Raw genomic sequence first — 25,006 nt, 5'->3', positions numbered from 1 at the left:
AAATAGAATCTGACATAGAGTCACCACTGGTTATGCTGAGCTCAATGAGTTATCAGTTATCATTTTTGTCTGCAGCTGAGAAACCCTATTTAAAATAACTTAAACAAAACAGGGACTTCATTTTACTTAACTGGGAGAAGATCAAGTAGCTAAATCCCAAGTAGAACTGACATGCTACCAGTACTCTGTTTTCATCTCTCCTCTACCTGCATTGGCTTAATTCTATCTGAATTGTCATTAGCTTAATTCTCTTCAATGGCAGATTGCCTCCTTCCAGTTATGGATGCTTCAGTGGCTCTCAGACATGCAGGCTCTGTTTTGCCATGAAGGAGAAAGTAAGATGGGCTACTAGTCCAGAGTTCAAAAACCTCAGCTGCCCATCCATGAATCAAAGATTGTGCCCAAGGCAGTGAGGTGATCTAATTGGTCACGCTTGGGTCAGATGCCCATGACAAGTTAATAACTACAGCAGATCCTATAGGAAGATAGTGGCTCCCATTTAACTCTCATGGCTAGAGAAGATAGAAGAAGTACTTCCCCCAAAAAAGCACTAAAAAATAGTAGCTATTCTTGGGAAGACAAGGAACAGTTGTTGAGTATGATTGGCAAAAATGTTCAAGACAAAAATGTGAATACCCATTACTGAACATGAGGTTATCAGACAAACCTTTTTAAGTCATTAGCTAAGTTGAATTTTTAAGGTTTATTGGACATGAGTTCTGTACCCTAGACATGACATTACTCTTAGTGTCAGATGGAAACCTCATTTGATATATCTAGCAACTGCAATCTCCTAGACGCTAACCAGTAAGAACTGATGTCTAGACTATCAGAAAAAAACCCAGCTCTGGTGTTAGTTCCAGTACATATGTGTTAAATATAATGTTCATTACTGTTATGGCAAGCCATCATTGAATGCAATATGATTATAGACTCTCTGTATGGTATTCTTTCAGTCATTTGTCTGCTACACTCTAATCTCAAAATGACAAATAATGTAATAAAAGCCAGTATCAAGGTAGGCCCAAATTTGAATTTTTTTAATGTATATAAAACCATCAAAAAAACAATTAAAATATGCAGTCTGTAGTCCCATTTCCAAAGTTTATATATCACTGGGCTTCAAATTGAACTCTGTAGCCTGCATGCAGGCATGCCTGACTATTTGTGACCCCATGGACTGTAGCCCTCCAGGCTCCTCTGTCCATGGAATTTTCCAGGCAAGAATACTGGAGTGGGTTGCCATTTCCTTCTCCACCTATAGCCTAAAATTTTAGTAAATTTTCCAGACTATTGTGAAGTCATTGTATCTTTGTTCTGCCAATGCACTTGAAGAAACACTGCTCTAAATTGCATTCCACTTAGGAAAAGCACCCTAACTCTTTGCAAGTAATTGAAATATAAGAAAATCAACAACCATGAAGACATAGAAGGAGAGTACTGTGCTATCAGCTGGAAGCCTTCTGTTTACTAGGAACTAGAGTAATTTGAGGTCATCTTCTAGTGGCATATAATTCTGAAGTGGGTCAGCCAACTAAGCCAGGAGAGACAGGTGTGGGGAACAAGATGAAGACAGAACATAGTGTCTCTTGAGCATATTTAGCTTAATACCAGGAGTTATAAAAAAATAAAAGAGTTACTTTGACTGAAGAGACAAGCCTAAAATTTTGATCTTTATGTGTCTTATAATGCTGTTTCTCTTTCCTTTTGTCATCAGAGCATACTGAAAAAATAAATAAATTACAAGCTAAGCTGTATATGATGAGATATTAAAAATCTCAGTTGAAATAATCCAAATATCCATGGTAGACAGTTAATGATTGATTGGTACATGTGATATGCCTGGATTCTTATACTCTGTGATTAAAATTCCTCAACAGAGTGATGTCAAGAAAACAGCTGTAAACTTAAGGGGAAAAAACTCCTATTTTGTCCCATTTCCACCAACAGCTTTCAATAGGACTTTGAGCCAATTACTTGACCTTTTGGACTGAACCCTCTCATCTTTAAAAAAAAGAAGGTAAATTATATAACTTAATGTGAACTTTAGCTCTAACATAATTATCCCATTGCAAAGCAAACACAAAGCAAAGCTTAATCCCTGAGTGTAATCAAGTCTTTAAAGAATAAGACATACCTAAAGAGTTTTCTCATCTATCCTCATATCACCACTATCAGAGTGAAATTTCAAAGAACTAGTTATTTCTTACAATGCAGTTCAAGCTAGGTAATATAATTTGAAGCCTTGCATTTAAACTTTCTATATTTAATATCCAGTTCAGATGTTAACAAACACCCTGGGCCCTGGAGTGAGGCTTAATAATGTGTTTGGCTGTACAGGAATCATTTAAGAAGCACCAGAAGCCTTTACATGGACAAAAATTATTTCCAAAATACCGCGAGGAGTGTCTTTCCTTAGAGTCACCCTTAAGAATTAAAGCTATAAAATAATATTTTCTTTGCAACTCACAAACATTATCTGGAAGAGAATTGAGAGAAGACATGGGCCTGGCTCCTATTAGCCCATAGTGTTAGTAATATCCTTGGTATTATTTAGAGGCAGATCTGTCTTGAAGGTCTGCAATGTTGTACAATTAGTAGACATTCTTTAATAAAAAAAATGCAAAAGTATTATTATAAAAATGGATTATAAAAGGAAATTTTAGTTAGAATAGGAAAAAATAATCAAAACAAATTACTGGAGTTTGGAGATTCAAGTTCTTCTGAGATGTCTTTAAACAATGTGCTGCAAATAATTATATAGAAATATTTTCTAAATTCAGTCTGACTTTTGCTGCCTTTCTACAACATTCTACAGAACTCAGCAACTTCCAACACTCACAGTGACCTATGCAAGTAGGGCATTAAGTTTAATAGGCATCATGGTAAATCTTGTATTGCTAAATCATCAGACTGACAGACAGGAAAGAGAATACTACAGAATCAGTGTTAAGAGGGGATGAGAAGATCACAAGCTGACTTCAGGGACTGCTTCAGGCGGGCAGTCAAAGGTAACCACTTTGATGGATGCCGGGGAGTGTTTATATGGGGACTTCCAAGTATTAGGACATTGAAGATAAACTCCTCTTCATTGGATACACTCAGCCAGTTATCACCAGCAGGCCAAATACTACCATCAGGAAATATGTAGGAAAAAAGAAAAATATAAAAATGTAAAAGAAAGGAAGTTGAAAAATATGTGGGCAGGGCAGAATGATCTAAGATAAAAGAAGTTTGAAGAGAAAAACATTATTGAGAAAGAGATGGAGAAGAAGTTCTTAAACATCTGTTCTGAGTGATGTAGAACTGACCACTTAGTTCCCTAGCTATATGCCAGGCTTCTGGTGCTCAGGGAACATTACTTGGAAGGAATCAGGGGAATTAGCCTGACAGAGCAGCACAATACATTAATGGTAGTTCTCTTCTATTCCCCCAGTTTAAAGATTAGAAAAAGAGTGTCACAGAGGCCATTGACACGTCAGAGATGCCATAGTCTAGTTTTAAACAGAGCCAGTGTCCACAAGCTTGATGAAAAATCAGTGATGTTTTCTCAATGATTGCTTTGCAAAAAAGTACCAAAAAAAAAAAAAGCTGAGATAATGTTCTCCACAGTGAACTTAAACACTTTCTACCTAAAGTTGTCCACATTCTTCCTTCAAAGACCATCTCAAATTAAAAAATTTAAATAATAATAATAAAAATGAATATAAATTTTATATAAGGTTTATATAAAATATAAAGTTTTTTATATAAAATATAAAGGTGTGTTTTGTTTTTGTTTTTGTTTTGCCAAAGGTAGCTATTTCTCTCTTTGCATGTCCAGAGCATCTTGCCTTCATATTTTTTCTTCCTCTGTCTGAGTTTCTTTCTCTTCTCTCTTTGCTCATCCCCCACACACCAAGGAATTACACATAGAGCTATACACATACACAGATCTCTACGTACACATATGCCTTTGAAGAGAGACATGCCAAAATACGCACACAAACACTCCTTAGAGAAGCATCTGTGCTCAATCACAATTGTGTCCTCTGTGGGATTGCTAACAATTATTTTGGGGAGGAAATTAGCTCCAAGACTGACAGAGAGCACAATCACCATCACTCGTGTATTTTTTTTTTTTTTTTGATTGAAGTATAGTTGGTTTGCAATATTGTACTGATTTCTGTTGTGCAGCAAAGTGACTCTCATGGGGTATACTATTCTCCGATATGTGAAAACCCTCTCCAAGCTCATGGCTTTAACCGCCACCTGTGACTGATGCCATTAAGTGTACATCACCTGCCCAAACTTACCGCCAGCTTTGTCCTCTCATTGCATTCTGAATATGATATAGCATCAAAGATGATACTCCTGAAATGAAAGTCAGCTTTCCCACCATAGCTTTTCCCACCAAGTGTCCCTTTTTCTTTTACTTACATCACTCAACCTCCTTCTCAAGCTGTAAATCTTAGTGTTATTATTGACGAGGCCCACAACCTTTTCACCAGCACACCTATTGTGTGCCAAGTTCAAGTCTTTCTTATTTTTTTTTCCTCATTCTAATGCATCTTCTCCTTTTTTACTATATAACTCAAGTCCAGGTTTTCATTACTTCAAACTTATCTTATTGAAGCAATATAATTGATCTACTGTTCTCTGCTCCAATTCCAGATATATATATATGCAAGTTGCCAGTCTCCTATTTGAAACTCCAGTGACTCCAAATTACTTACAGATTAAAGTTTGAATGCCTTCCTCTGATAATCAAGGTCCTCTAGTTTTTTGACTCCATTTATATTTCCAAATTTGCCTAGTATGACTTCCCTTTACAAATCAAGAGGCCAGAGAAACTGATATTCCTATTTCTGGTGGTTTCTGATCTCTTTGTCATTGTTCCTGCGGTTCCATTTACTTTCTCCTATCTTTCTCTCACTTATACAAATGCTAACTATTCATATAATTCCCTCAAAGGCACATAATACTTTCAGGATACCTCATTCAGGGCATTTATCACCTTCTGGGCTTCCTTGGTGCCTCAGACAGTAAAGAATCTGCCTGCAATGCAGAAGACCCAGGTTAGATCCCTGGGTTGGGAAGATCCCCTGGAGAAGGGAATGGCTCCCCACTCCAGTACTCTTGCCTGGAGAATCGCATGGACAGAGGAGCCTGGTAGGCTACAGTCCACCTGGTCACAAAGAGACAGACAGTGACTGAGTGACTAACACTTTAACATCACTTTCTATCTTACATTACAATGATTTTGATGTGTAATTCTTCTCTCCGGTGCTTGTGATCCTTAGTATGTCCAACTCTTTGCGACCTCATGGACAGAGGACCTCACTGTAGCTCGCCAGGCTTCTCTGTCCATGGAATTTTCTAGGTGAGGATACTGGAATGGGTGCAATTTCCCTCTCCAGGAGATCTTCCCGACATAATGACTGAACCTGCATCTCCTGCATTGGCAGGCAGATTCTTTACACTGCACCACCAGAGAAGCCCCATTCTTTTCCTCCCCTTGAGTAAATACTCTTTCTTTTTTTAAGAATACACTTGAATGCTTGAGAGCACAACCATGGATAATTTATCTTTGTATCTCCCACAATGCCTAACAGAATGTATGCATATTATAGATATTCAATAAATATATGTTGACTTAACAAGCATTCATTTATCTGACAATGACAAAGTTCTGAGGACTTTACCTATTAAAAAAAAATCAGCACCATTGTTTACCATGGGATTTGTTCATGGTTACTTATTTCCTCTGAAATATAATCAGTAGCTAAACTACCAATGTTGATTGGCACTTTCAACAATTATTATTTTAAAGGGTATTGAATATACATGCAATCCAGTCCTTAAAGCTAGATTAGAATTTCACCACAATTTAAGTCTGTGTGCACTTCTTATTTCAATGCATCAAAAATTTAGCTGTCTTCAGACAGATGTGGACAACACAGTGGTTTTCAATGTAACATCTCCAGAACTGGAAAGAAATTGTGACATTCATTTAATGTTTAAAGACTATTCTTTATTTCCCAGGTGTGATGGGAGAATATGAGCCGAAAATTGAGGTCCATTTCCCTTTCACAGTTACAGCTGCTAAGGGAACAACTGTTAAGATGGAATGCTTTGCACTTGGCAAGTAAGTACACAAACTTCTATAATTAGACACAATCGTTTATTAAAATGTGACATGTCCTATTTTTATATCACTTACTTTGCTAGGTTTTATTTCCCTTGAATTAAACATTGAAGCTCCTTGGTGGCTATTCAGTTTTTTAAAGAAAGGCAAATGGGAATTGATGAAGTAACCAATTATAATTATCTCTTTGGTCATTTCTCTGAGCAATAATGTATATACGTTTGCTATTTTAACATAAAGGAAATGTAATAAAAGAAGAGCTTCACATGTCTTTGCTTACTTGTCTTAAAATTTCAGTATCATTCTTAAATTTTATGCAGCAATGATGTAAATAAAAAAGGGATGAGGTCCTATCCTCCCCCTATGTAAAAGATATAGATTCTGACAAGATATAATAAGAAAAGAGTATAAAAATCATAAAGATAATAGTCACTCTGGTCCAACAGATTAATCTCTTCTGGAATAATGGTAACATGATAGCACCAGCTGTCAATATGTACAACAAGCAATTATTCCCCAAATCAGGAAGATGATTTATACCACACTATAATGCCTGCTATGCTTAATGATTTATTTCTGAGACTTTAAATCTCACAATGTATAATCACTTGTCAATGATGTTTACAATAAGAATATTGGGCATAAAAACATGAGTGAGATTTTGATTATATTTGATTAGACTATTATGATTTATTTTAAATAGACTGTTGCTGTTTTGTGTTTTTAGGGTGATAAGACCTCAGAGTCCTTTCTAGACTCTATAATTATAATTTGCATAAATGCATCTCTATCAGAGTTACTAATCATTCAACTTCAGTCATGGTGAGCAAACTCCCACAGCATAAATATAACATACTTGGAAATAAAACATGCTCTATAAATATATTTGTAGTAGGCTTAGTCTGTGGGTGTGAAAATCTTAGTAAATATGAAAAATTCTGCTAATAAAAAAGGTGTTTTAGAACATAACAATAGTAATCACCATGTTTTGTAATATTAAAACTATTTGAAATAATGTGCAATTCTGTTTAAATCTAAATAAGAGTCAGATCATAATCAATTAAAAAAAAATAGATTGTTGTTTGGTCCATCGAAAGTGTTGAGCAGTCCAACAAAAGATGCCTGTAAGAGGAAGTATATTTCAATAACTTAAAATTCATCCAGGAGTTACTTGGCAGATATCCGAGGAAGATTTCCAAACCCATGTATATTAATAATTAAATATTACCTTAAAAGTCATGTTTTTCATAATTTTCCAAAGTTGTGGTGTCAGGTATGCTTGAAAATGCCCCAAGTGAACTGCTCAATTCTGATAAATACAAAAATAATTATATTGGCTTGATGTCAAAGGTTTTAGTATATCCTACAGTTAAATAATTTTTAAATGTCAGAATTTGCACTAAAGCCACAAACGAAAGGAGGTCATACTGTAAAACAAATTAGAGAACTAGATTTATAGAGAAAAAGCAATATGGGATATTTCCCCAGGCAGGCTTATTTAATAAATTTGATATGTTTGCTTTCGGAAGTCTTGAAATATGCTTAGTAAATTGATCCATAAAGTCCCTTTCATTCTAGGCTGGATCTAACTGCCAAATTAAGTTCTTTTAATACCATATTTTCTTCAGCTTCTCCACTCCTTCTTTGTTACTCCCTCTTTCCCCATGAAAATAAATAACTATGTAGGAAGGTGAACAAAGCACACAGACTGTCAAGAAGGTCTCTGCTGCCTATTCTTTATGTGAAATGTCACAATTATGGGAAAAAGAAAAAGAACGTGCTATGAAGAGATTTATCCCTACCTCAAGACTAATTTACCACTCTGTTGAAAGTAAATAAGATCAAAGAAATAGCATCTTTACATATGTTAATTTCTGTAGAGCACATTATCATGTGGAATAGATCATCATTGCACCTCAACGTGATCACAGCAATTTCAAATTAATACCTGAGCATCTGCTTTATTCCTACAGCTCACCTGAGCTGCATCCCACTTTAATAAGTAAAAGATTCCCTGGTATACCTTTGCCTGTCCAAAATCTTCAGTACCTGTCACTAGATATCGATCAGCATGTTGCCACTCAAGCTGATTTGCCCCCTCAGTCTGTCCACATAGAGTAGTTTAACTAAATGTTCTCCATAGACTAATATAACCAAATTCTGGTATGGAGCATACTAAGCTCTATTCTATCTCATGGGCTTTGCCCTTGTTTCCTCCAGGCCCCCACTTATTCTCTGACCTCAACTTAAACATCTTTCTCTAAGAGTTCATCTACAATACTTGAAGTATATAACTCACATCCATTACTCTGTATCTAAATCTTGTATTTTTCTTCATCAACATTAACACAGTTTTAAAGTATTCACATATGTGTTTCACTACTTGAAAAAACAAAATTCACTTTATCAGTCAGGGATCCAACTGGAAAGACTCAGATAGCTCAAAAGAATTTAGGCATAAATTGAAGATCCAAGAGAACTAAGAAAGAAACTGAAGTATCTGCAGACTAGTGATAGCATGAAGCCAAAATGAGCAAGGGTGGAAGGCAGTGTCACCTGAAGGCAGAGACCTGAAGATGTGGTGTTGTCCAGGGACCACTCTACAGCAGCTATGTCTGTGCAGAGATGCATTAGAGGAACACAGCTGGGGAAAGGAGCAGGAAATTCACATCCTGACTTTTTCTTTGTGCATCCTAATCTCCTCCTTGCTGAGTTCATGACTGAAAGGCAACTAGAAGCCAGCCTGCAACCCCAGAGAATACAGTTGGCAATACAAAAGGAAGGCGGAGATTCTGAGGGAAGATGAGGGTGACTGGTAAGGGAGACAAACAGAATAACCAGCAAGTACCCATCATTCAGTTTTAAGCCTCGTGAGGGCAGGGATCCTGATTGCATTCTTCACTTGTGTATTTCCGATGCCTACCACAGTGCCTGACGCACAACACTCAGGAAATACTTTTTGAAGGAATGGATGAACTCCGAAAGCTATGTGCCTACTTAATCCAGCCTACTTTTTATTAACAGATAATAAATAATAGACTTTATTTTCTAAACATGTCAAAATACACTTCCACCACTGCCCACAAAGAAAAATACTATGTTCTTATGTTTTTGAAAAGTACATTTACCTCTCTACATAATTTGTCCCTGAACACATTCAGTTCTTGCAACTTAGAGTATGTAAATTAATGCAGCCATAGTTGCGCATGGAAATCTATGTTACCATATGTAAAACAGATAGCCAATAGGAATTTGCTGTATGTCTCAGGAAATGCAAACAGGGGTTCTGTATCAACCTCCAGGGGTGGGATGGGGAGGGAGATGGGAGGGAGGTTCAAAAGGGAGGGGATATTTGTACACCTGTGGCTGATTCATGATGAGGTTTGACAGAAAACAACAAAATTCTGTAATGCAATTATCCTTCAATTAAAAAATAAATAAATAAAGATAATTTAAAGATATATAAACTAATAATGTTTTCTGTGTTCTTGAAGGAAAAGAGCAGAAAGGCAAATTATTTTAGATTACCAAAGTTTACTGTATCTTAGTATCACACAAATTCACCAACCTGCCTAATTTGAAGTTAAATAAAAAGTCAATTGGGATTGAAATATACTCACTACTATATATAAAACAGATAACTAATAAAGACCTACTGCATAGCAATGGGAACTCTACTCAGTACTCTGTGGTGACCTATATGGGAAATGAATCTAAAAAAGAGTGGATATATGTATATGTATAACTGATTCACTTTGTTGTACACCTGAAACGAACACAACATTGTAAAGTTGTGTTATACTATATTCCAATAGTATAATATATACATATACTATACTCCTATATATATATGTATATTATGTATATACACACTATACTCCAATAGTATGTTAAACTATACTCCAATAAAAACCTAAACAATAAAAAGAAATGCCATATGATCTCACTTATAATGTGGAATCCAAAGTATGACACAAGCGAGCTTATTTATGAAAGAGAAACAGACTCACAGACATTGAGGACAGATGGGTGGTGGCCGGGGGCGGAGGGCGCAGAGAGGATGGAGTGGGAGTTTGGAGGTATCAGATGCACGCTGTTTGGTATAGAATGGATAAGCGACAAGATAGTACTATATAGCACAGGGACCTACATCCAATGTCCTGTGATTAAACCATAATGAAAAAGGATATTTTTACTGTGTACTTGTATATATGGGTGTGTGTATCACTGAATCACTTTGGTGTACAGCAAAAATTGACATGTTTGTAAATCAACTATACTTCAATTAAAAATACCCACTTTATGGAAAAGAAACATACTTTATAAAAATTAAAACACCTCTTAATAAATTTTTAAAAGTCAATAGTAAAGTTGTAAGCTGTAAGTTTGCTTCTAAAGAAATCTCTACTTAAATATGAATTTTAAAAAAATCATGTGGTTTTTCTATTAGCTACTGCAAAAGAATACAACAGAGAGTGCTATTTATACCCCCTTGGAAGCCCCTCTGCAAATAGAATTACGCAGCACTGAGTACAGAGAGAATGCATGAAGTGACTGTCACATGCTATGTTTAGTATTGTTCAGTTCAGCAAAGGCATGATTTCCCCAGGGGGGTGGGAAATGGGAAATGCTTAAAGAGGATCCACTGGGAAACAAGTGTGTAATGCTTGGGAAATACAGCAAAGTGTAAAAATGGAAGGGTGGATTAATCACTTTGGAAAGAAAAGGCTGTTTTAGACATAGGGAAGATTAGTATCAAGAGATCACCACAAGCTGTTCTCCAGTTTCACCAAAGTGGAGAGAGGGAGAAATTCCAACAGTATGGGATCAAACCAGAGGAATCAGAAGAGGTATAATGTAGAAGTGCTTAAAATAAGTTACTAAACGCAAAACAGGCTATCAGTGAGACAATAGAATCTTAGACGCTTTTTCCCCACACTGCTGCAATAACAAAATAAGATCCGTTTGCCTTCTAATAATTTAGGTGAAATGTTTCCTGAAAGGAGAAACATGGTACCGGTCAGGGTTGGAAATGAACATTTTAAACCTTCTCTTTTGCCTGCCACTCATCCGCCCACTCAGACTGAATTATTAAGAGTAGAAGGTTAGAGTCAGGCAGACTTAATTGGCTGCCTTTTGGCAACTACATTATTATACAATGTTTTAAAGTGGTTGGTGGCATGTGCGAGAAATAGAAATGAAGGGTATTGCCTTTTCTTATCAGCATTAAGCTTCGTGACTTTAGTTTGGAAAGAAGCAGTGCCTTTGATATTTCCCAGGTTGGCTTTTAAACACTGGACACAGTACTCTTGAAGGGAAATGAGAGATAAAAGGTTAAAAGACAATGCAAGTAAGGACTCTCTTAGGTCCCTAATAGATATTTCATTTCAACGTTATCTCTAAATGTGGTGTGCCTAGAGATTATCATACTAAGTAAGTCAGACAGAGAAAGAAAAATACCGTATGATGACACTTACATGTGGAATCTAAAAAAGTGAGGCAAATAAATTTATTTACCAAACAGAAACAGACTCACAGACTTAGAAAACAAATTTATGGTTACCAAAGGGGAAAGGCAGGAGGAGGAGAGGGATAAATTAAGAGTTTTGGACTAACATACACACACTGCATGCATGCATGCGTGCTAAGTTGCTTCAGCCATGTCTGAACCTTTGTGACGCTATGGACTGTAGCCTGCCAGGCTCCTCCGTTCATGGGATTCTCTAAGCAAGAATACTGGAATGGGTTGCCATGCCCTCCTCCAGGGGATCTTCCTGACCCAAGGATCAAACCCAAATCTCTTTTGTCTACCTGCATTGACAGGTGGGTTCTTTACTGCTAGTAAAGTCCCTACTGCTGGGAAGCCCCAAAATATACACACTACTATATATAAAATAAATAGCAAGTATCTACCATATAGCATAGGGAACTCTACTCAATATTCGGTAATAACCTATATGGGAAAAGAATCTGAAAAAGAATAGATATATGTATCTATCTATCTATATGTAATAGATATATGTATGTATATGTATATGTATTAGGGCTTCCCAGGTGGTGCTAATAGTAAAGAGCCCGCCTGCCAATGCAGCAGACATCAGGGACGCTGGTTTGATCCTTGCGTGGGGAAGATCCCCTGAAGGAGGGCATGACAACCCACTCTAGTATTCTCGCCTGGAGAATCCCATGGACAGAGGAGCTTGGTTGACTACAATCTGTAACAGGGTCACAAAGAGTTGGACATGACTGACGTGATTGGACACACATGCATGTATATGCATTACTGAATCACTTTGCTATTCACCTGAAGCTAACACATCATGAATCAACTGAACTCTAATATAAAATGAGAGTTTTTAAAAAGAAGTGCACTAGGAAAGGGAAAAAAAGAAAGTTGGTGCTATTTTCAAGTGATTGTGCTCAGTGTGTAAGTCCGATCTGTCTAAGTTGTTAACAAGGCCGTGTAGAGCAAAATGAGAACTTGGAAGTAGGCAGAGTTATTAAGGACAAGAAGTAGCTACCATCTCTCTGGCTGCAGAAGAGTTGCAGTTACTAAAATTTAAGAAGTTTGGAGGCACCGTTCTGGGACCTAGACCTCTGAGGAGCCTCCACTAGCCAGGGGTTGGAGCTAAGTTTTCTGAGGTGGGAGTGTGACGTACCTGGGACTACAAGTGTTGGAAAAACTCAAACTAGGTTCCTTTGCCGCTTAGGGAAGAATGCCTCACTGAGGTGCCATTCACAGGAATCCCAAGCAGAGAGGGAGCAATATAGAGCACATCCCTTCTCCCTCCTCTAGTCTTGCAGCCTCTTTCTAGAGCCTTCTCTTTGCAGTGCAGAAATGTGGTTTCTAGAGTCCTGGCCCTTGCATCACAAAGCAGAGTGAGGAAGAAGCTTACAGGTGCTAATTTAACAACCAGCACAAGTTCCACTTTACCTTTTCAAGCTCATCTTTTAATCAGCCATGAACAACCCCTTCCTGGACCTCATCCCCACACACATCCCTCTTCTGTGATCCTGCAACTCAGACCCCTCAGTCTAAAATATCCTGCTCTCACAATCCCTGTTCAGTCTTCAAGGTTTAAGCCAAATGCCACTTCTCCATTAATTCTACCTGTTTTACTTGAGATTTAATATATATCCTTTGGAGACATATGAACAACCATCTCTCACCGTGTAGCCTGCCCCATTGGGTCAGCTGTTAGTATCCGCCTACTGTGCTAAAGTTTTGCATCCCTAGAGTATTCTTCTATGCAGCAAGTGTTGAATATGTTTACTGAATGTAATCCAAATATGAGAATGTGGTCAGTCATCTGTAACAGGAGGTATATTATTGCCTTGGTTTGGTCAGACAGAAATCTCCAGATGCCTCTCACGTGTTTTGGCCCTGAAAATTCAGACCACATTATATTAACTACAGTTTTTTTGTCAAGTTTCATTTCACCATATGACCTTTTGCAGACACCAGAAAGATCACTAGATAATGTCACATAGCCACCAACAACGAAAAACTAAAATTTGGCCACTGATGCTTAAGTGACCCCTAACACAAGGGCAAACTTGGGGTTATTCTGTAATAAAGAAGCCATATGCTTTAAAGCAACATTGGTTTATCTACTATGACAATCCTACAAGCTAATAGCACTACAGGCAGATTTTTTTTTCTTTACTTTACATGTTCCTTATCTTGCTTTCACAGCCATTAACACACAATCGGATCAGCTGTGCTCAAAAGGCCTTGAACCAGTTACTGTAATAATTATGTGAATGACCTTTCCAGACTCATCTGAACCCTGGTGGTGAGGTGGGAGGGAAGAATACATTCAATTTCCTGCCCCTTTTAGTTCCTGCTCCATCTCTCTTTCAGATAGCATTTATAAATCATCTTTTGTTACACTCCATCAAATGCCTGTTAGGAAACCAGGACATTAAGTAATTTTTTCCCTTTTTATACTTTTATTGCAAGTAAGAAAGTACCAGTTATCAATTCACAAAGTCATTTTTGTGGTAGTTTGTGTTCCCTTTTCCTCAGTCTTTAACCTTCTCAAATGGCTCCTCTTCCGTCACATTGTAACTGTGAGAATGGCAGATATTCCTCTGAGACTCCCCACCGTCTGCAACCTGTGAACGTTCGTCAAAGAACCTGCTCTTTAGTTACAGATTGATGATTTATTAATACTGTTTATTTGAAACTGCCAGTCACTAAGGACTGCAGAAATTAAAAAATAAATTGGAGTTGTGTGGTATTTGTCTATCAAATCAAACTCAAATTACTTAATCGTTAGATTGATAAAGGATCTGGGGATAGGAGTTAGTTACTGAGTCTAGCAATCAATAAATGTTTAGCTATCATAGAGAAATGGTACATATGGATTCAAGAAAATTTCACTTGTGAGCTATTGATTGCTTCAGTGTTGTTGAAGCTAAGGACACATCCTCATTTCAGATGGTACCTAAAGGAAATGGGTGCTGAAAGAACCTTAAAGATTGCATAGCCTATTATCAGTTTGTAGATGGAGAAATGAGACTCTGCAGGGAAAGATTAGTCCAAGACACTTGGGCAAGCTGGCCAGACTAATAATATGATGCTTCATCATTTGATATTCTTTATATTTTCAACATTCTTCCTTTCACAGTGCCAACTATGAGAGTGCTTTATTTACTTATTTACTTTTGCTCTCAGAGGTGTCGTCTATTTCTAGGGACACAGAGCTATTTATTTTTCATATTTGGAGTCACAGCTAACTGTCATCATATTTCTAATTCTTCCAGAGTTGGCTTAGGGCTGCTTAAACTGCCTCACCAGAAAAACTGCATAGCTGCAAAAGGTCTCAGAGCTAACGTGTTGTAGAAGCAGACCAGGTCTTCTGATTCTAAAACTAATGCTCTTCCCAACTTATTGTAACACTTTTCAGTTGCTAAGAGTAATTTCCATTTTTATCAAAGCAACTATTTTTCTGGATGCATTAAGTATCCCAGTGATTAGTAATATTAGTATAGAGGACAAGTCACCAAGAGCATAAAGCAAGAGATACTATCAAAATGACTGAGCTTTATACCTGGATTCTTTTAGACACATCCAAGAACTTTACTTTGGGTGAATCTCCCTGTAGTTTCATAGAATAACCTCTTCCACTAGAAGTTGATGGAAGGATATTAAGTTTTATAATATAAAGGTTTTTAGCCTTATATAACCTCATGACTACAATTTCCAAAAACACACTTTCTTTTAATCATGACATATTTAAGTTTGTGGCCTCCTTTGGGTTTTTAGGGAAACACTTCAGCCTTACTAATCATAAAATTAGAAGTCATATTACAGGGTCTGGTAACAGAAAATTTTTATGATTATCTAACCCCCCAATTCTAGTGTAAGTCTTCTTTTCAATTTAGGATTTAGCCTGAGATTCAGAGGATGCGGCATGTCTGAATGTCTTTGGTCTTTTTGCCAGATACTTGATGGGGGAGAAAACTTTGTATTAATATCTGTGATGTCAATGACACACGCATAGCACACTGAAGACCACATACAAAGTTTATTTGTTCACTCATTAAAAAAAAATTCATTATCTAGTTATGGCTGCACTGGGCCTTCTTTGCTGGGCAGGCTTCTCTGTAGTTGCAACAAAGCAGAGCTAGTCTCTAGTTGCGGTTCACGGGCTTTTCGTTGTGGTGGCTTCTCTCGTGGAGCTCTAGGATGCGAGGGCTTCAGTAGCTGTGGCCCATGGACGCAGTAGTTGCAGCCCCCAGTCTCCAGAGCACCAGCTCAATAGTCCTGCTCCACAGCCTGTGGGATCTTTCTGGGCCAGGAATAGAACCCGTCTCCTGCACTAACAGGCAGATTCTTCACAGTTCAGCCACCAGGGAAGCCCGTATTTGTTCACTCTTAAATTTGAGCTCTTACCAATTGAGCAACCAGACACAATTCCATCTCTGTCTTTGGAATTTTAGTGAATTTTGAAACTTGGAAACAGAGGCTCTTCAGATGAAGTAGGGAGGGTGAATCACATGGAAAAGGCTGTTACTTAAATTGTAGTTTTCAAAAGCATCTCCTATGCCTTTATCATACAGGTAACATAGTTATAACTAAGTTTTTATTTAGCTTTGCAATAATATTTATTGGAAAAAAGTACCTTGAAGTTAAAGCATTACAACTTCATATCCTTCACTTCTATGTTGCAAATATAATAGTGCTGCAAAATATGCAATTAAATGAAATGTATCTGCATGCACAATGTATAATTAAACTGGTTCTGAATTATCTTATAGCTCATGCCTTTTTGCCTTAGGTAATTTTTGTTTCTCCATTATATGTAAGCATTTTCCACTTCAGATGACAATAGAAAGTTTCTCTCTTTTGATTTGGTACTATTTGCATTCATGGTCCCTGGCTGTGTGCTTGATCTTCAGTGATAGAGTCACATGCACATGGTAGGATATGATGCAATTAAGCAGTTTGAGTTTCCTGTACAAATGAAACATGTGAATGCAGGTATGGATATACGTGTATGTGAATAAATAATTAAATCAGTAGAAAGAGTATCTCAAGATAGAAAATGTTAAGAAAGCTAAACCTCTGTCATCATGTTTTCTTTCTTTATTATTATTTTCTCTTTTGTAATGCAATATAGCAGCACCTACCTTCTGTTCCTGTCGCTGTTGTTGTTAGTAGCTATGTGGTACAGAATGGTTTTCATGTCAAATCTTTGTAATAATATGTTTCAGTTTGGAAGATAAATTTAACTGATAGCCAGTAGACACAAAAAGTGATACTCAGTGGGGACATATGTCAGCTGCTGTTTCATAGTAGAAAAGCAAGTGATAAGTGCTTTTGGTCACCTCTAGCCCCTACTTTTCTTTCGGGGATCAAATCAATCTGGTTACAACTTTTAGAATGTCTTATTTATGGCCATTTTCTCAAAGGAAGGTCCATTATGAAATCAGGTCACTTGTTTTATACATCCCTACAGAGAAATGTAGCTTCCTCAATATGTCTGATAGAAGAACATGCATCAGGGTTTCCTATACAGAAATAAAGGGGAAGAAATCTTCCTTCTCCACATTCATGTAATACTATTACATTTAGCCACACTCCATTAAAAGAAAGCATAGGTATAATACACTCAAAAGCATATATTGAAAAACATGCTTACATATATGAAGCCTAGATATATTTTACAATTGATGGTATGTTATAGTTTAATTGGCAGTATTTTGTTTCTTAATTATTCTTAAGGGTGTGTCATGTTCACAAGTGCCTTGGATGTGATGAATTAGATGAATTAAGGCTAATGTGGTATATGTCTAATCTTAGTGATAAAGGCAGAACCTGAGTGATAACATAGTCTTCTTCCATTTATATTCAATTTAATTTTAAAAATCTGAGTTAATAAGCAAAGTATCTGCCCTGTAACACTGGAAACTACTAGGAAAATGGTTGTCAAGTGTATGTTTTTGTTTTATTAAGTCAACAATAGTTATTCTAGCATTAACAATCTCAGTTACTTCCAATCGTGTCATCTGTGAGGGTCCAAACACAAGCACCTTTAAAGAGGGCGTTGAATACAAAGGAAACTAGTCCAGGAGAATCCCTCCTCCGCTTGCTTCATCATTTCTTAACTCACTGGTTGTTACTGAGTCTGTGTCACAAATAACATAAAGTAGAAGAACCACAAAGAGTGATAGTTAAAGAGATACATCTATATGATGGTTACCCCCATTAGGTTCTTGTTTTGTTTTCATTTTTGGATTAAAGGAGTAAGCTAGAAAGGATAAATATTCTAATATATTTTCAGTGACTTAAATGTGTAGAAAAACAATATATTGATTCAAGTGTTCATTTAGATAAACTAACTGTACTGCTGAAAGATTTCTTCTAACTGCTTCTTAAAAGTTTTACTGAGGGAGCATTGACATGCAATAAATGTCTAAGATATGCAATGTGATACATTTTAACACATGTATACCCCCGTGAATGTCACATGCCTCTTCAGTCCCCATAAACATCTGCATGTAAATGTATAATCTTTCCCTTCTTTCCATCCATTCACTCCCACCTCCAGAAAGCCACTGATCTGATTTCTCTTCTGTCACTATAGACTAGTACGCATTTTTCTAGAGTCCAATATAACCAGAATTATGCAGTATGCAGCTTTCTTTGTCTGACTTTTTCACTCAGTATACAGACACACCTTGCTTTACAGTACCTCACTTTACTATGCTTCACAGACACCGTGGCTTTTACAAGTTGAATAAGTCTATTGGTGCCATTTTTCCAACATTTATTCACTTTGTGTCTCTGTATCACATTTTGGTTATTCTCACGATATTTCAAAGTTTTATTATTTATTATTATCAACCTTATTATTATGTTTGTCATGGAGATCTGTAATCTTTGATGTTACTATTACAAAAAGATTACAACTCATTAAAGGTTTAGATGACAGCAATAAGGTGTTTTTTAATTAACTACATTGTTTTGTTAGATATAACACTATTAAATAATGCACACTATCAAGCTGCAGTTTATTGTAAATATAGCTTTTATATGCACTGGGAAGCTGAAAAATCTGTGTTGAGTGGCTTTATTGTGATATTTGCTTTATTGTGGTGATCTGGAATTGAACCCATAATATCTCTGAGGTATGGTTGTATTATCTTGAGATTCATATCAGTTGTTGGGATTCATATAAGTTGTACCAATAATTTATTCCTTTATAATGCTAAGTAGTATTCCATTTATTGGCTATATTACAATGTGTTCATGTATTCACCTGTTGGACATTTGGGTTACGTCCAAGTTTCAGCTATTACAAATTAAACTTCTATGAATATTTATGTCTTTGTATGAATATAAGCCTTTATTTTTTCCTAAATAACACATTGAATGTTTCCTCTAGGTTTTTGAACATCTGTGACATGGTTACAATAACTGTTTTAAGGTTCTTATCTAATTCTACCATATATCTTTCTTTGTGTCAGTTTCAGTTGATTAATGTTTTCCTCTTCATTATCAGTTATGCTTTCCTAATTCCTTGCACACATGCAGTTTTTAATTTGACATCAAATGTTTGAATTTTATGTTGTTTGATACTGGGTATTTTTGTATTCTTGACCTTTGTTCTGAGATATGATTAAGTTAGCTGGAAACAACCTGATCTTTTCAAGTCTTTATTTCATGCTTTTTTAGACAAGACCTGAGAGCCATTCAATTGAGGGTGAATTCTCCCCCCTCCTGAGGCAAGACTCTTCTTAGTACTCCAATCAATGACTCCTGAATTATGAGATTCTCCACCCAGACTATTAGGGTAGGAACTATTTCCGACCTGGGTGAATTCTGAGTATCGTTTCTTCCAATCCATTCAGAAGGTCCTTTTCAATCTTTAAATATTTTTTCTCAAATGGAGATGTTGACTCATTCTAAAGTGAATAATCAAAGAGAACCTTCCATAGATCTCAACATTCTCTATGCTGCTCTCCCCTTTTGAGTATTGTGAACCCAGCCACCTTAGCTCCCCTAGACTCCCAGATTTGTCTCCTCAAATCAGGAAGACAGACAGGCTTTGCCTGAGTCTCTGCTACCCTGGAAACTTTGCCCAGGGATTAAGCTGAGGCTCTTGTATGGCTCCATGGATTATGTAACTTATTTCAGGGATCAATGTCCTTCACAGCCTGATGTCCAAAATTTTGAGATCTATTTGTATATATATTTTGTCTAATGTTCACCTGTTTTCTATTTAGTCTTTTTTAGTTTTTTTTTTTTTTGGTAGGAAGTAAATGAAAGGGCAAAAGTAAAGGTACCCTAATCATCTTTGTCTAACCAAGGAGGCAGAAATGAAACGTGTGGGATATAGCATATTTTACCTGCCTTTATTAGGAAAAAAAAAAATTCTGTAAACTTTGGAAACAAAAAGGTACTAGAATGGTTATTTGACTGAATTCATCCTCAGAAACAATTTGGAATAGGAGAAGTAAGAAGGAAAAGTAATTTTCTAATTTAACTCTATAATCCTCAAAAAGAAATCTGCCATATTGCATTCATGGGAATCTATAACTTTTACAGTTTAATAACTTGTATTTTTAGTGCCAAGTTACCTGACAAGAACAAAGTCTTGATAGTTTGAGATATTTATCAACTGAACCAGTCATTTACCTATATGGCATCAGATGAGGTATTGCATAGATCAAATCTCATATAAAATCTGTAGAGTAAGAATGACAATTTGTGTGTTAGTCAGTCAGCCATGTCCAACTCTTTGCAACCCCGTTGAGGGTAGCCTGCCAAGCTCCTCTGTCCATGGAATTCTCCAGACAAGAATACTGAAGTGGGTAGCCAGTTCCTCTTCCAGGGGATTTCCCGACCCAGACCCTGGGATGAAACCCGGGCTTCCTGACAATGCCTACCTCATAAAATTGCTATTAGATTTCACTGAGAGTCTCAATAGTAAAGACTTATAAATTGCATATTAATTCCCTCTTTCCCTCTAGTTCTCTGGAATATTTGCAAAACATTATTTATTTTAGGAAACATTTGCCGATACTTTAATGTTCTGCTTTCTGAAATACTATAAAAGACATAGTCTGTTACTCAAGCGTTTCCTCAACCAGGAATGCCAATAGCCTATAAACCTCACACTCTCTCTGCTAACATCCAGCTTTTTATGGTTTCAAATGAGAATAGAGCAGAAAAAATCCAGTCTCTAGATTTCTGCTTGTAATATACATTGACATGTGCCTTAGTAATGTAAAAAAAATTCTGAACCTATAAAACAAATTTATATACATAAGAAACACTGGGAATTTTTTTCTGTCAGTTTTATCTTCCCCAAACATTCTTTCAGGTCAAAACCCTTCTTTTATTCCCCCATTAATTTAAAGACTACTTTTTAAGCTGATTTTACATGCTAAGTCAAGGGTAACATTTTACTCAGGCTGCTGTTAATATTTAAAATATTTTATGATTATTTTAGCAACAAATTTGATATACTGATCTTACAGAATGCCAAGAGGGCACAAATTTTTCAAAAGGTAAATATCAGTGGTCAAGTACTTAGGAAAAATATACACAGACAGACACATACACACACATAGGTATATGCCACAGTCCCTGGGATTGCAGAGTTAGGCATGACTGAGTGAATGAACAACAATATATATATGAAAAATTTTGCTCCACCATTGATTTTAATGGCTTAATAACTATTGCTATAAAATCCATATGTTCTGGATATAGAAAAAATGATTAAGCAAAATAACTTGAATCATATTATAGTTTTAATTGCAATGTAAGATAGAACTTTCTCTGTTTATGAAGATCATCAGTGACTTTAAAATCTATAGGTAATTCAATTATAAACAAAAATTTAAGTGCAATGCAGACAGAAATATAACTGAAGAAAAATGGCATTGAAAAACATCTTTGAACCTCTGTTCTTCCACAGCTGATACAGACTATGTTGTTGTTGTTCAGTCATTAAGTCAAGTCTGACTCTTTGAACCCCATGGACTGCAGCAGACCAAGCTCTTCATCCTTCACTATCTCCCAGAGTTTGCTCAAATTCATGCCCATTTAGCTGGTGATGCAGTCTAATCATCTCATCCTCTGCCACCCCCTTCTCTTTTACCTTCAATCTTTCTCAGCATCAAGGCCTTTTACAATGAGTTGATCCATCACATCAGATGGCCAAAGTATTGGAGCTTCAACATCAGTCCTGCCAATGAATATTCAAGATTGATTTTCATTAGGATTGACTGGTTTGATCTCTTCACAGTCCAAGGAGCTCTCAAGAGGCATCTCAAGCACCACAATTTGGAAGCATCTATTCTTTGACACTCAGCCTTCTTTATGGTCCAACTCTCACATCTGTACTGGACTACTAGAAAAACTACAGCTTTGATTATGTGGAACTTTGCTGACAATAGGATGTCTCTGCTTCTTATTAATATTATGCTGTCTAAGTTTGTCATAGCTTATCTTCCAAGGAGCAAGCGTCTTTTAATTTCATGATAGCAATCACTATCTGCAGCATTTTGAAGCTCAAGAAAATAAAATTTGTCACTTCCACATTTTCCCCATCTATTTGCCATGAAGAGATGGGACCAGATGCCATGATCTTAGTTTTTTGAATGTTGAGTTTCAAGCTAGATTTTTTCACTTTCTTCCTTCACCCACATCAAGAAACTCTTAGTTCCTCTTTGCTTTCTGCCACTAGAGTGGTACCATCTGCATATCTCAGGTTGTTAATATTTCTCCTGCCGATCTTTAGATTCTAGCTTGCAGTTCATCCAGCCCAGCATTTTGCATGCTGTACTCTGCATAGAAGTTAAATAAACAGGGTGACAATATACAGCCTTGTTCTCCTTTCCCAATTTTGAACAAGTCAATAGTTCCATGTCTGATTCTAATGGTTGCTTCTTGACCCGTATGCAAGTTTCTCATAAGACATCTAAGGCGGTCTGGTATTCTGATATCTAAGAATTTTCCAGTTTGTTGTGATCCTCACCATCAAAGTCTTTAGCGTACCCAATGAAACAGAAGTAGATTTTTTTCTGGAATTCCCTTGCTTTCTCTATGATCCAACGAATGTTGGTTATTGGATCTCTGGTTCCTCTGCCTTGTCTAAATCCAGCTTGTACATCTGGAAGTTCTAAGTTCATGTACTGCTGAAGCCTAGCTTGAAAAATTTTGAGCATAACCTTGCTAGCATGTGAGATGAGTGCAACTGTATGATAGACAGACTGTTCTTTAACATTGTCCTTCTCTTGGATTGCAATGAAAACTGACCTTTTCCAGTCCTGTGGCCACTGCTGTGTTTTCCAAATTTGCTGACATATTGAGTGCAGCACTTTAAAGCATCATCTTTTAGGATTTGCAATAGCTCAGCTGGAATTCCATCACCTCCACTAGCTTTGTTTGTAGTAACCCTTCCTAAGGCTCACTTGAGTTCACTCTCTAGGATATCTACTCTAGGGGAGTGATCACACCATCATGTTTATCTGGGTCATTAAGACCTTCTTTATATAGTTCTTCTCTATATTTTTGCTTCTTCCTAATCCCTTCTGCTTCTGTTAGGTCCTTACCATTTTTGTATTTTGTTGTGCCCATCCTTGTGTGGAATGTTCCCTCGCTATCTCCATTTATCTAGAGATCACTAGTCTTTCCCATTATATTGTTTTCCTCTGTTTCTTTGCATTGTTTATTTAAGGAGGCCTTCTTACCTCTCCTTGCTATTCTCCAGAATTTTTCATTCAGTTGGCTACATCTTTCCCTTTCTCCTTTGCCTTTCACTTCTCTTCATCCCTCAGCTATTTGTAAAGCCTCCTCAGAAAACCACTTTGCCTTCTTGCATTTCTTCCTCTTGTGAATGTTTTTGTCATTGCCTTCTAGGTGTTACAAACTCCCACATATAGTTCCTCAAACATTCTGTCTATCTTATCTAATCTCTTGAATCTACTTGGCACCTCCACTGTATAATCATAAGGGATTTGATATAGGTCATACCTGAATGGCCTAGTGATTTTCCATACTTTCTTCAATTTAAGTCTGGATTTTGCAATAAGGAGCTCATGATCTGAGCCACAGTCAGCTCCGGGTTATTTTTTGTTGTTGTTGTTGACTACATAAGTCTTCTCCATCTTCGACTACAAAGATTATAGTCAATCTGATTCCAGTATTGACCATCTGGTGATATTCTTGTGTAGAATCATCACTTGTGTTGTTGGAAAAGGGTGTTAGCAATGACTCACGTGTTCTCTTGACACAACTCTGTCAACCTTTGCCCTGCTACATTTTGTACACCAAGGCAAAACTTGCCTGTTACTCCAGATATCTCTTGACTTCCTACTTTTGCAATCAAATACGCTATGATGAAGGAGTATCTTTTTTTTTTTTTTTGGTGTTAGTTCTAGAAGGTATTGTAGGTCTGTCTTTATTCTTGGATGACTGTGATAATGAATGAATTGCCTTGGAAAGGAACCAGGATCATTCTGTCATTTTTGTGATTGAACCCAAGTACTGCATTTTGGGCTTTTACCATTTGCTGCTGGACCATGTCCAGTTTACCTTGATTCATGGTCCCAACATTCCAGGTTCCTATGCAATATTGCTCTTTACTGTATCAGACTTTACTTTCACCACCAGACACATCCACAACTGAGCATTGCTTCTGCTTTGGCCCAGCTGCTTTATCCTCTCTGGAGTTATTAGTAATTGCCTTCTGGTCTTCCCCAGTAGCATACTGGACACCTTCTGACTATAATAAAATATTTAACAGTAGATTATAATAGATTTTACTATTTTAAATATAGGTAAAAGTCACAGTCTTCTTATTATCATGATATATCACTAGTATAGCATCTTAACCACCTGAGAAATTAAGCTATACTATAGATTTATATAATCAACTGTGTAAAAATACTACGAATTTGGTTTCCCAACTGGTTCAAGTGATAAGAATTTGCCTGCCAATGTAGGAGCCACAGTTTTAACCCTTGGGTCAGGAAGATCCCCCAGAGGAGGAAATGGTAGCCCAGTCCAGTATTCTTGCCCAGATAATCCAACAGACAGAGGAACCTGGGAGGCTACAGTCTATGGGGTCCTAAGAGTCAGACACGAATGAAGCATGCCATGTATTCTGTCCACTTCTCCACCTCATTTCACTATATATCCTAAAGATCCAAAGGAGTCATGTTCATGAATATGTTTACTGAACATATATAAGAATAATGACTTTAGAATTATCTCCCTTTTCCCCCTAGTTAGAAGAATATTTATTGGTGGCAGTTTTCTTACCTGTTAAACAGAGAAAATAAAGTATACATCTTAGGCTTCTGTGGAAATTAAACTATATACCATATGAAAATCTGAGAACAAAGTAAAAGAGC

At 36.7% G+C, this 25,006-nt stretch overlaps 1 protein-coding gene across 1 annotated transcript in view; it reads left to right on the top strand.

Annotated features, from left to right (window-relative positions):
- Positions 1-25,006, top strand: part of CNTN5 (contactin 5) — a 1,555,907-nt gene that overhangs the window by 1,197,886 nt on the left and 333,015 nt on the right. The window contains exon 9 of the mRNA XM_043481782.1: positions 6,025-6,127. Within this exon, the coding sequence (XP_043337717.1) occupies positions 6,025-6,127 (103 nt within the window). The remainder of the gene's footprint in view (positions 1-6,024; positions 6,128-25,006) is intronic.

Source organism: Cervus canadensis, chromosome 11 (genome assembly GCF_019320065.1).
Source record: "Cervus canadensis isolate Bull #8, Minnesota chromosome 11, ASM1932006v1, whole genome shotgun sequence".
Taxonomy (NCBI): domain Eukaryota; kingdom Metazoa; phylum Chordata; class Mammalia; order Artiodactyla; family Cervidae; genus Cervus; species Cervus canadensis.
The sequence above is the reverse complement of the archived record's forward strand: the minus strand, read 5'-3'. Positions and strand labels throughout refer to the sequence as shown.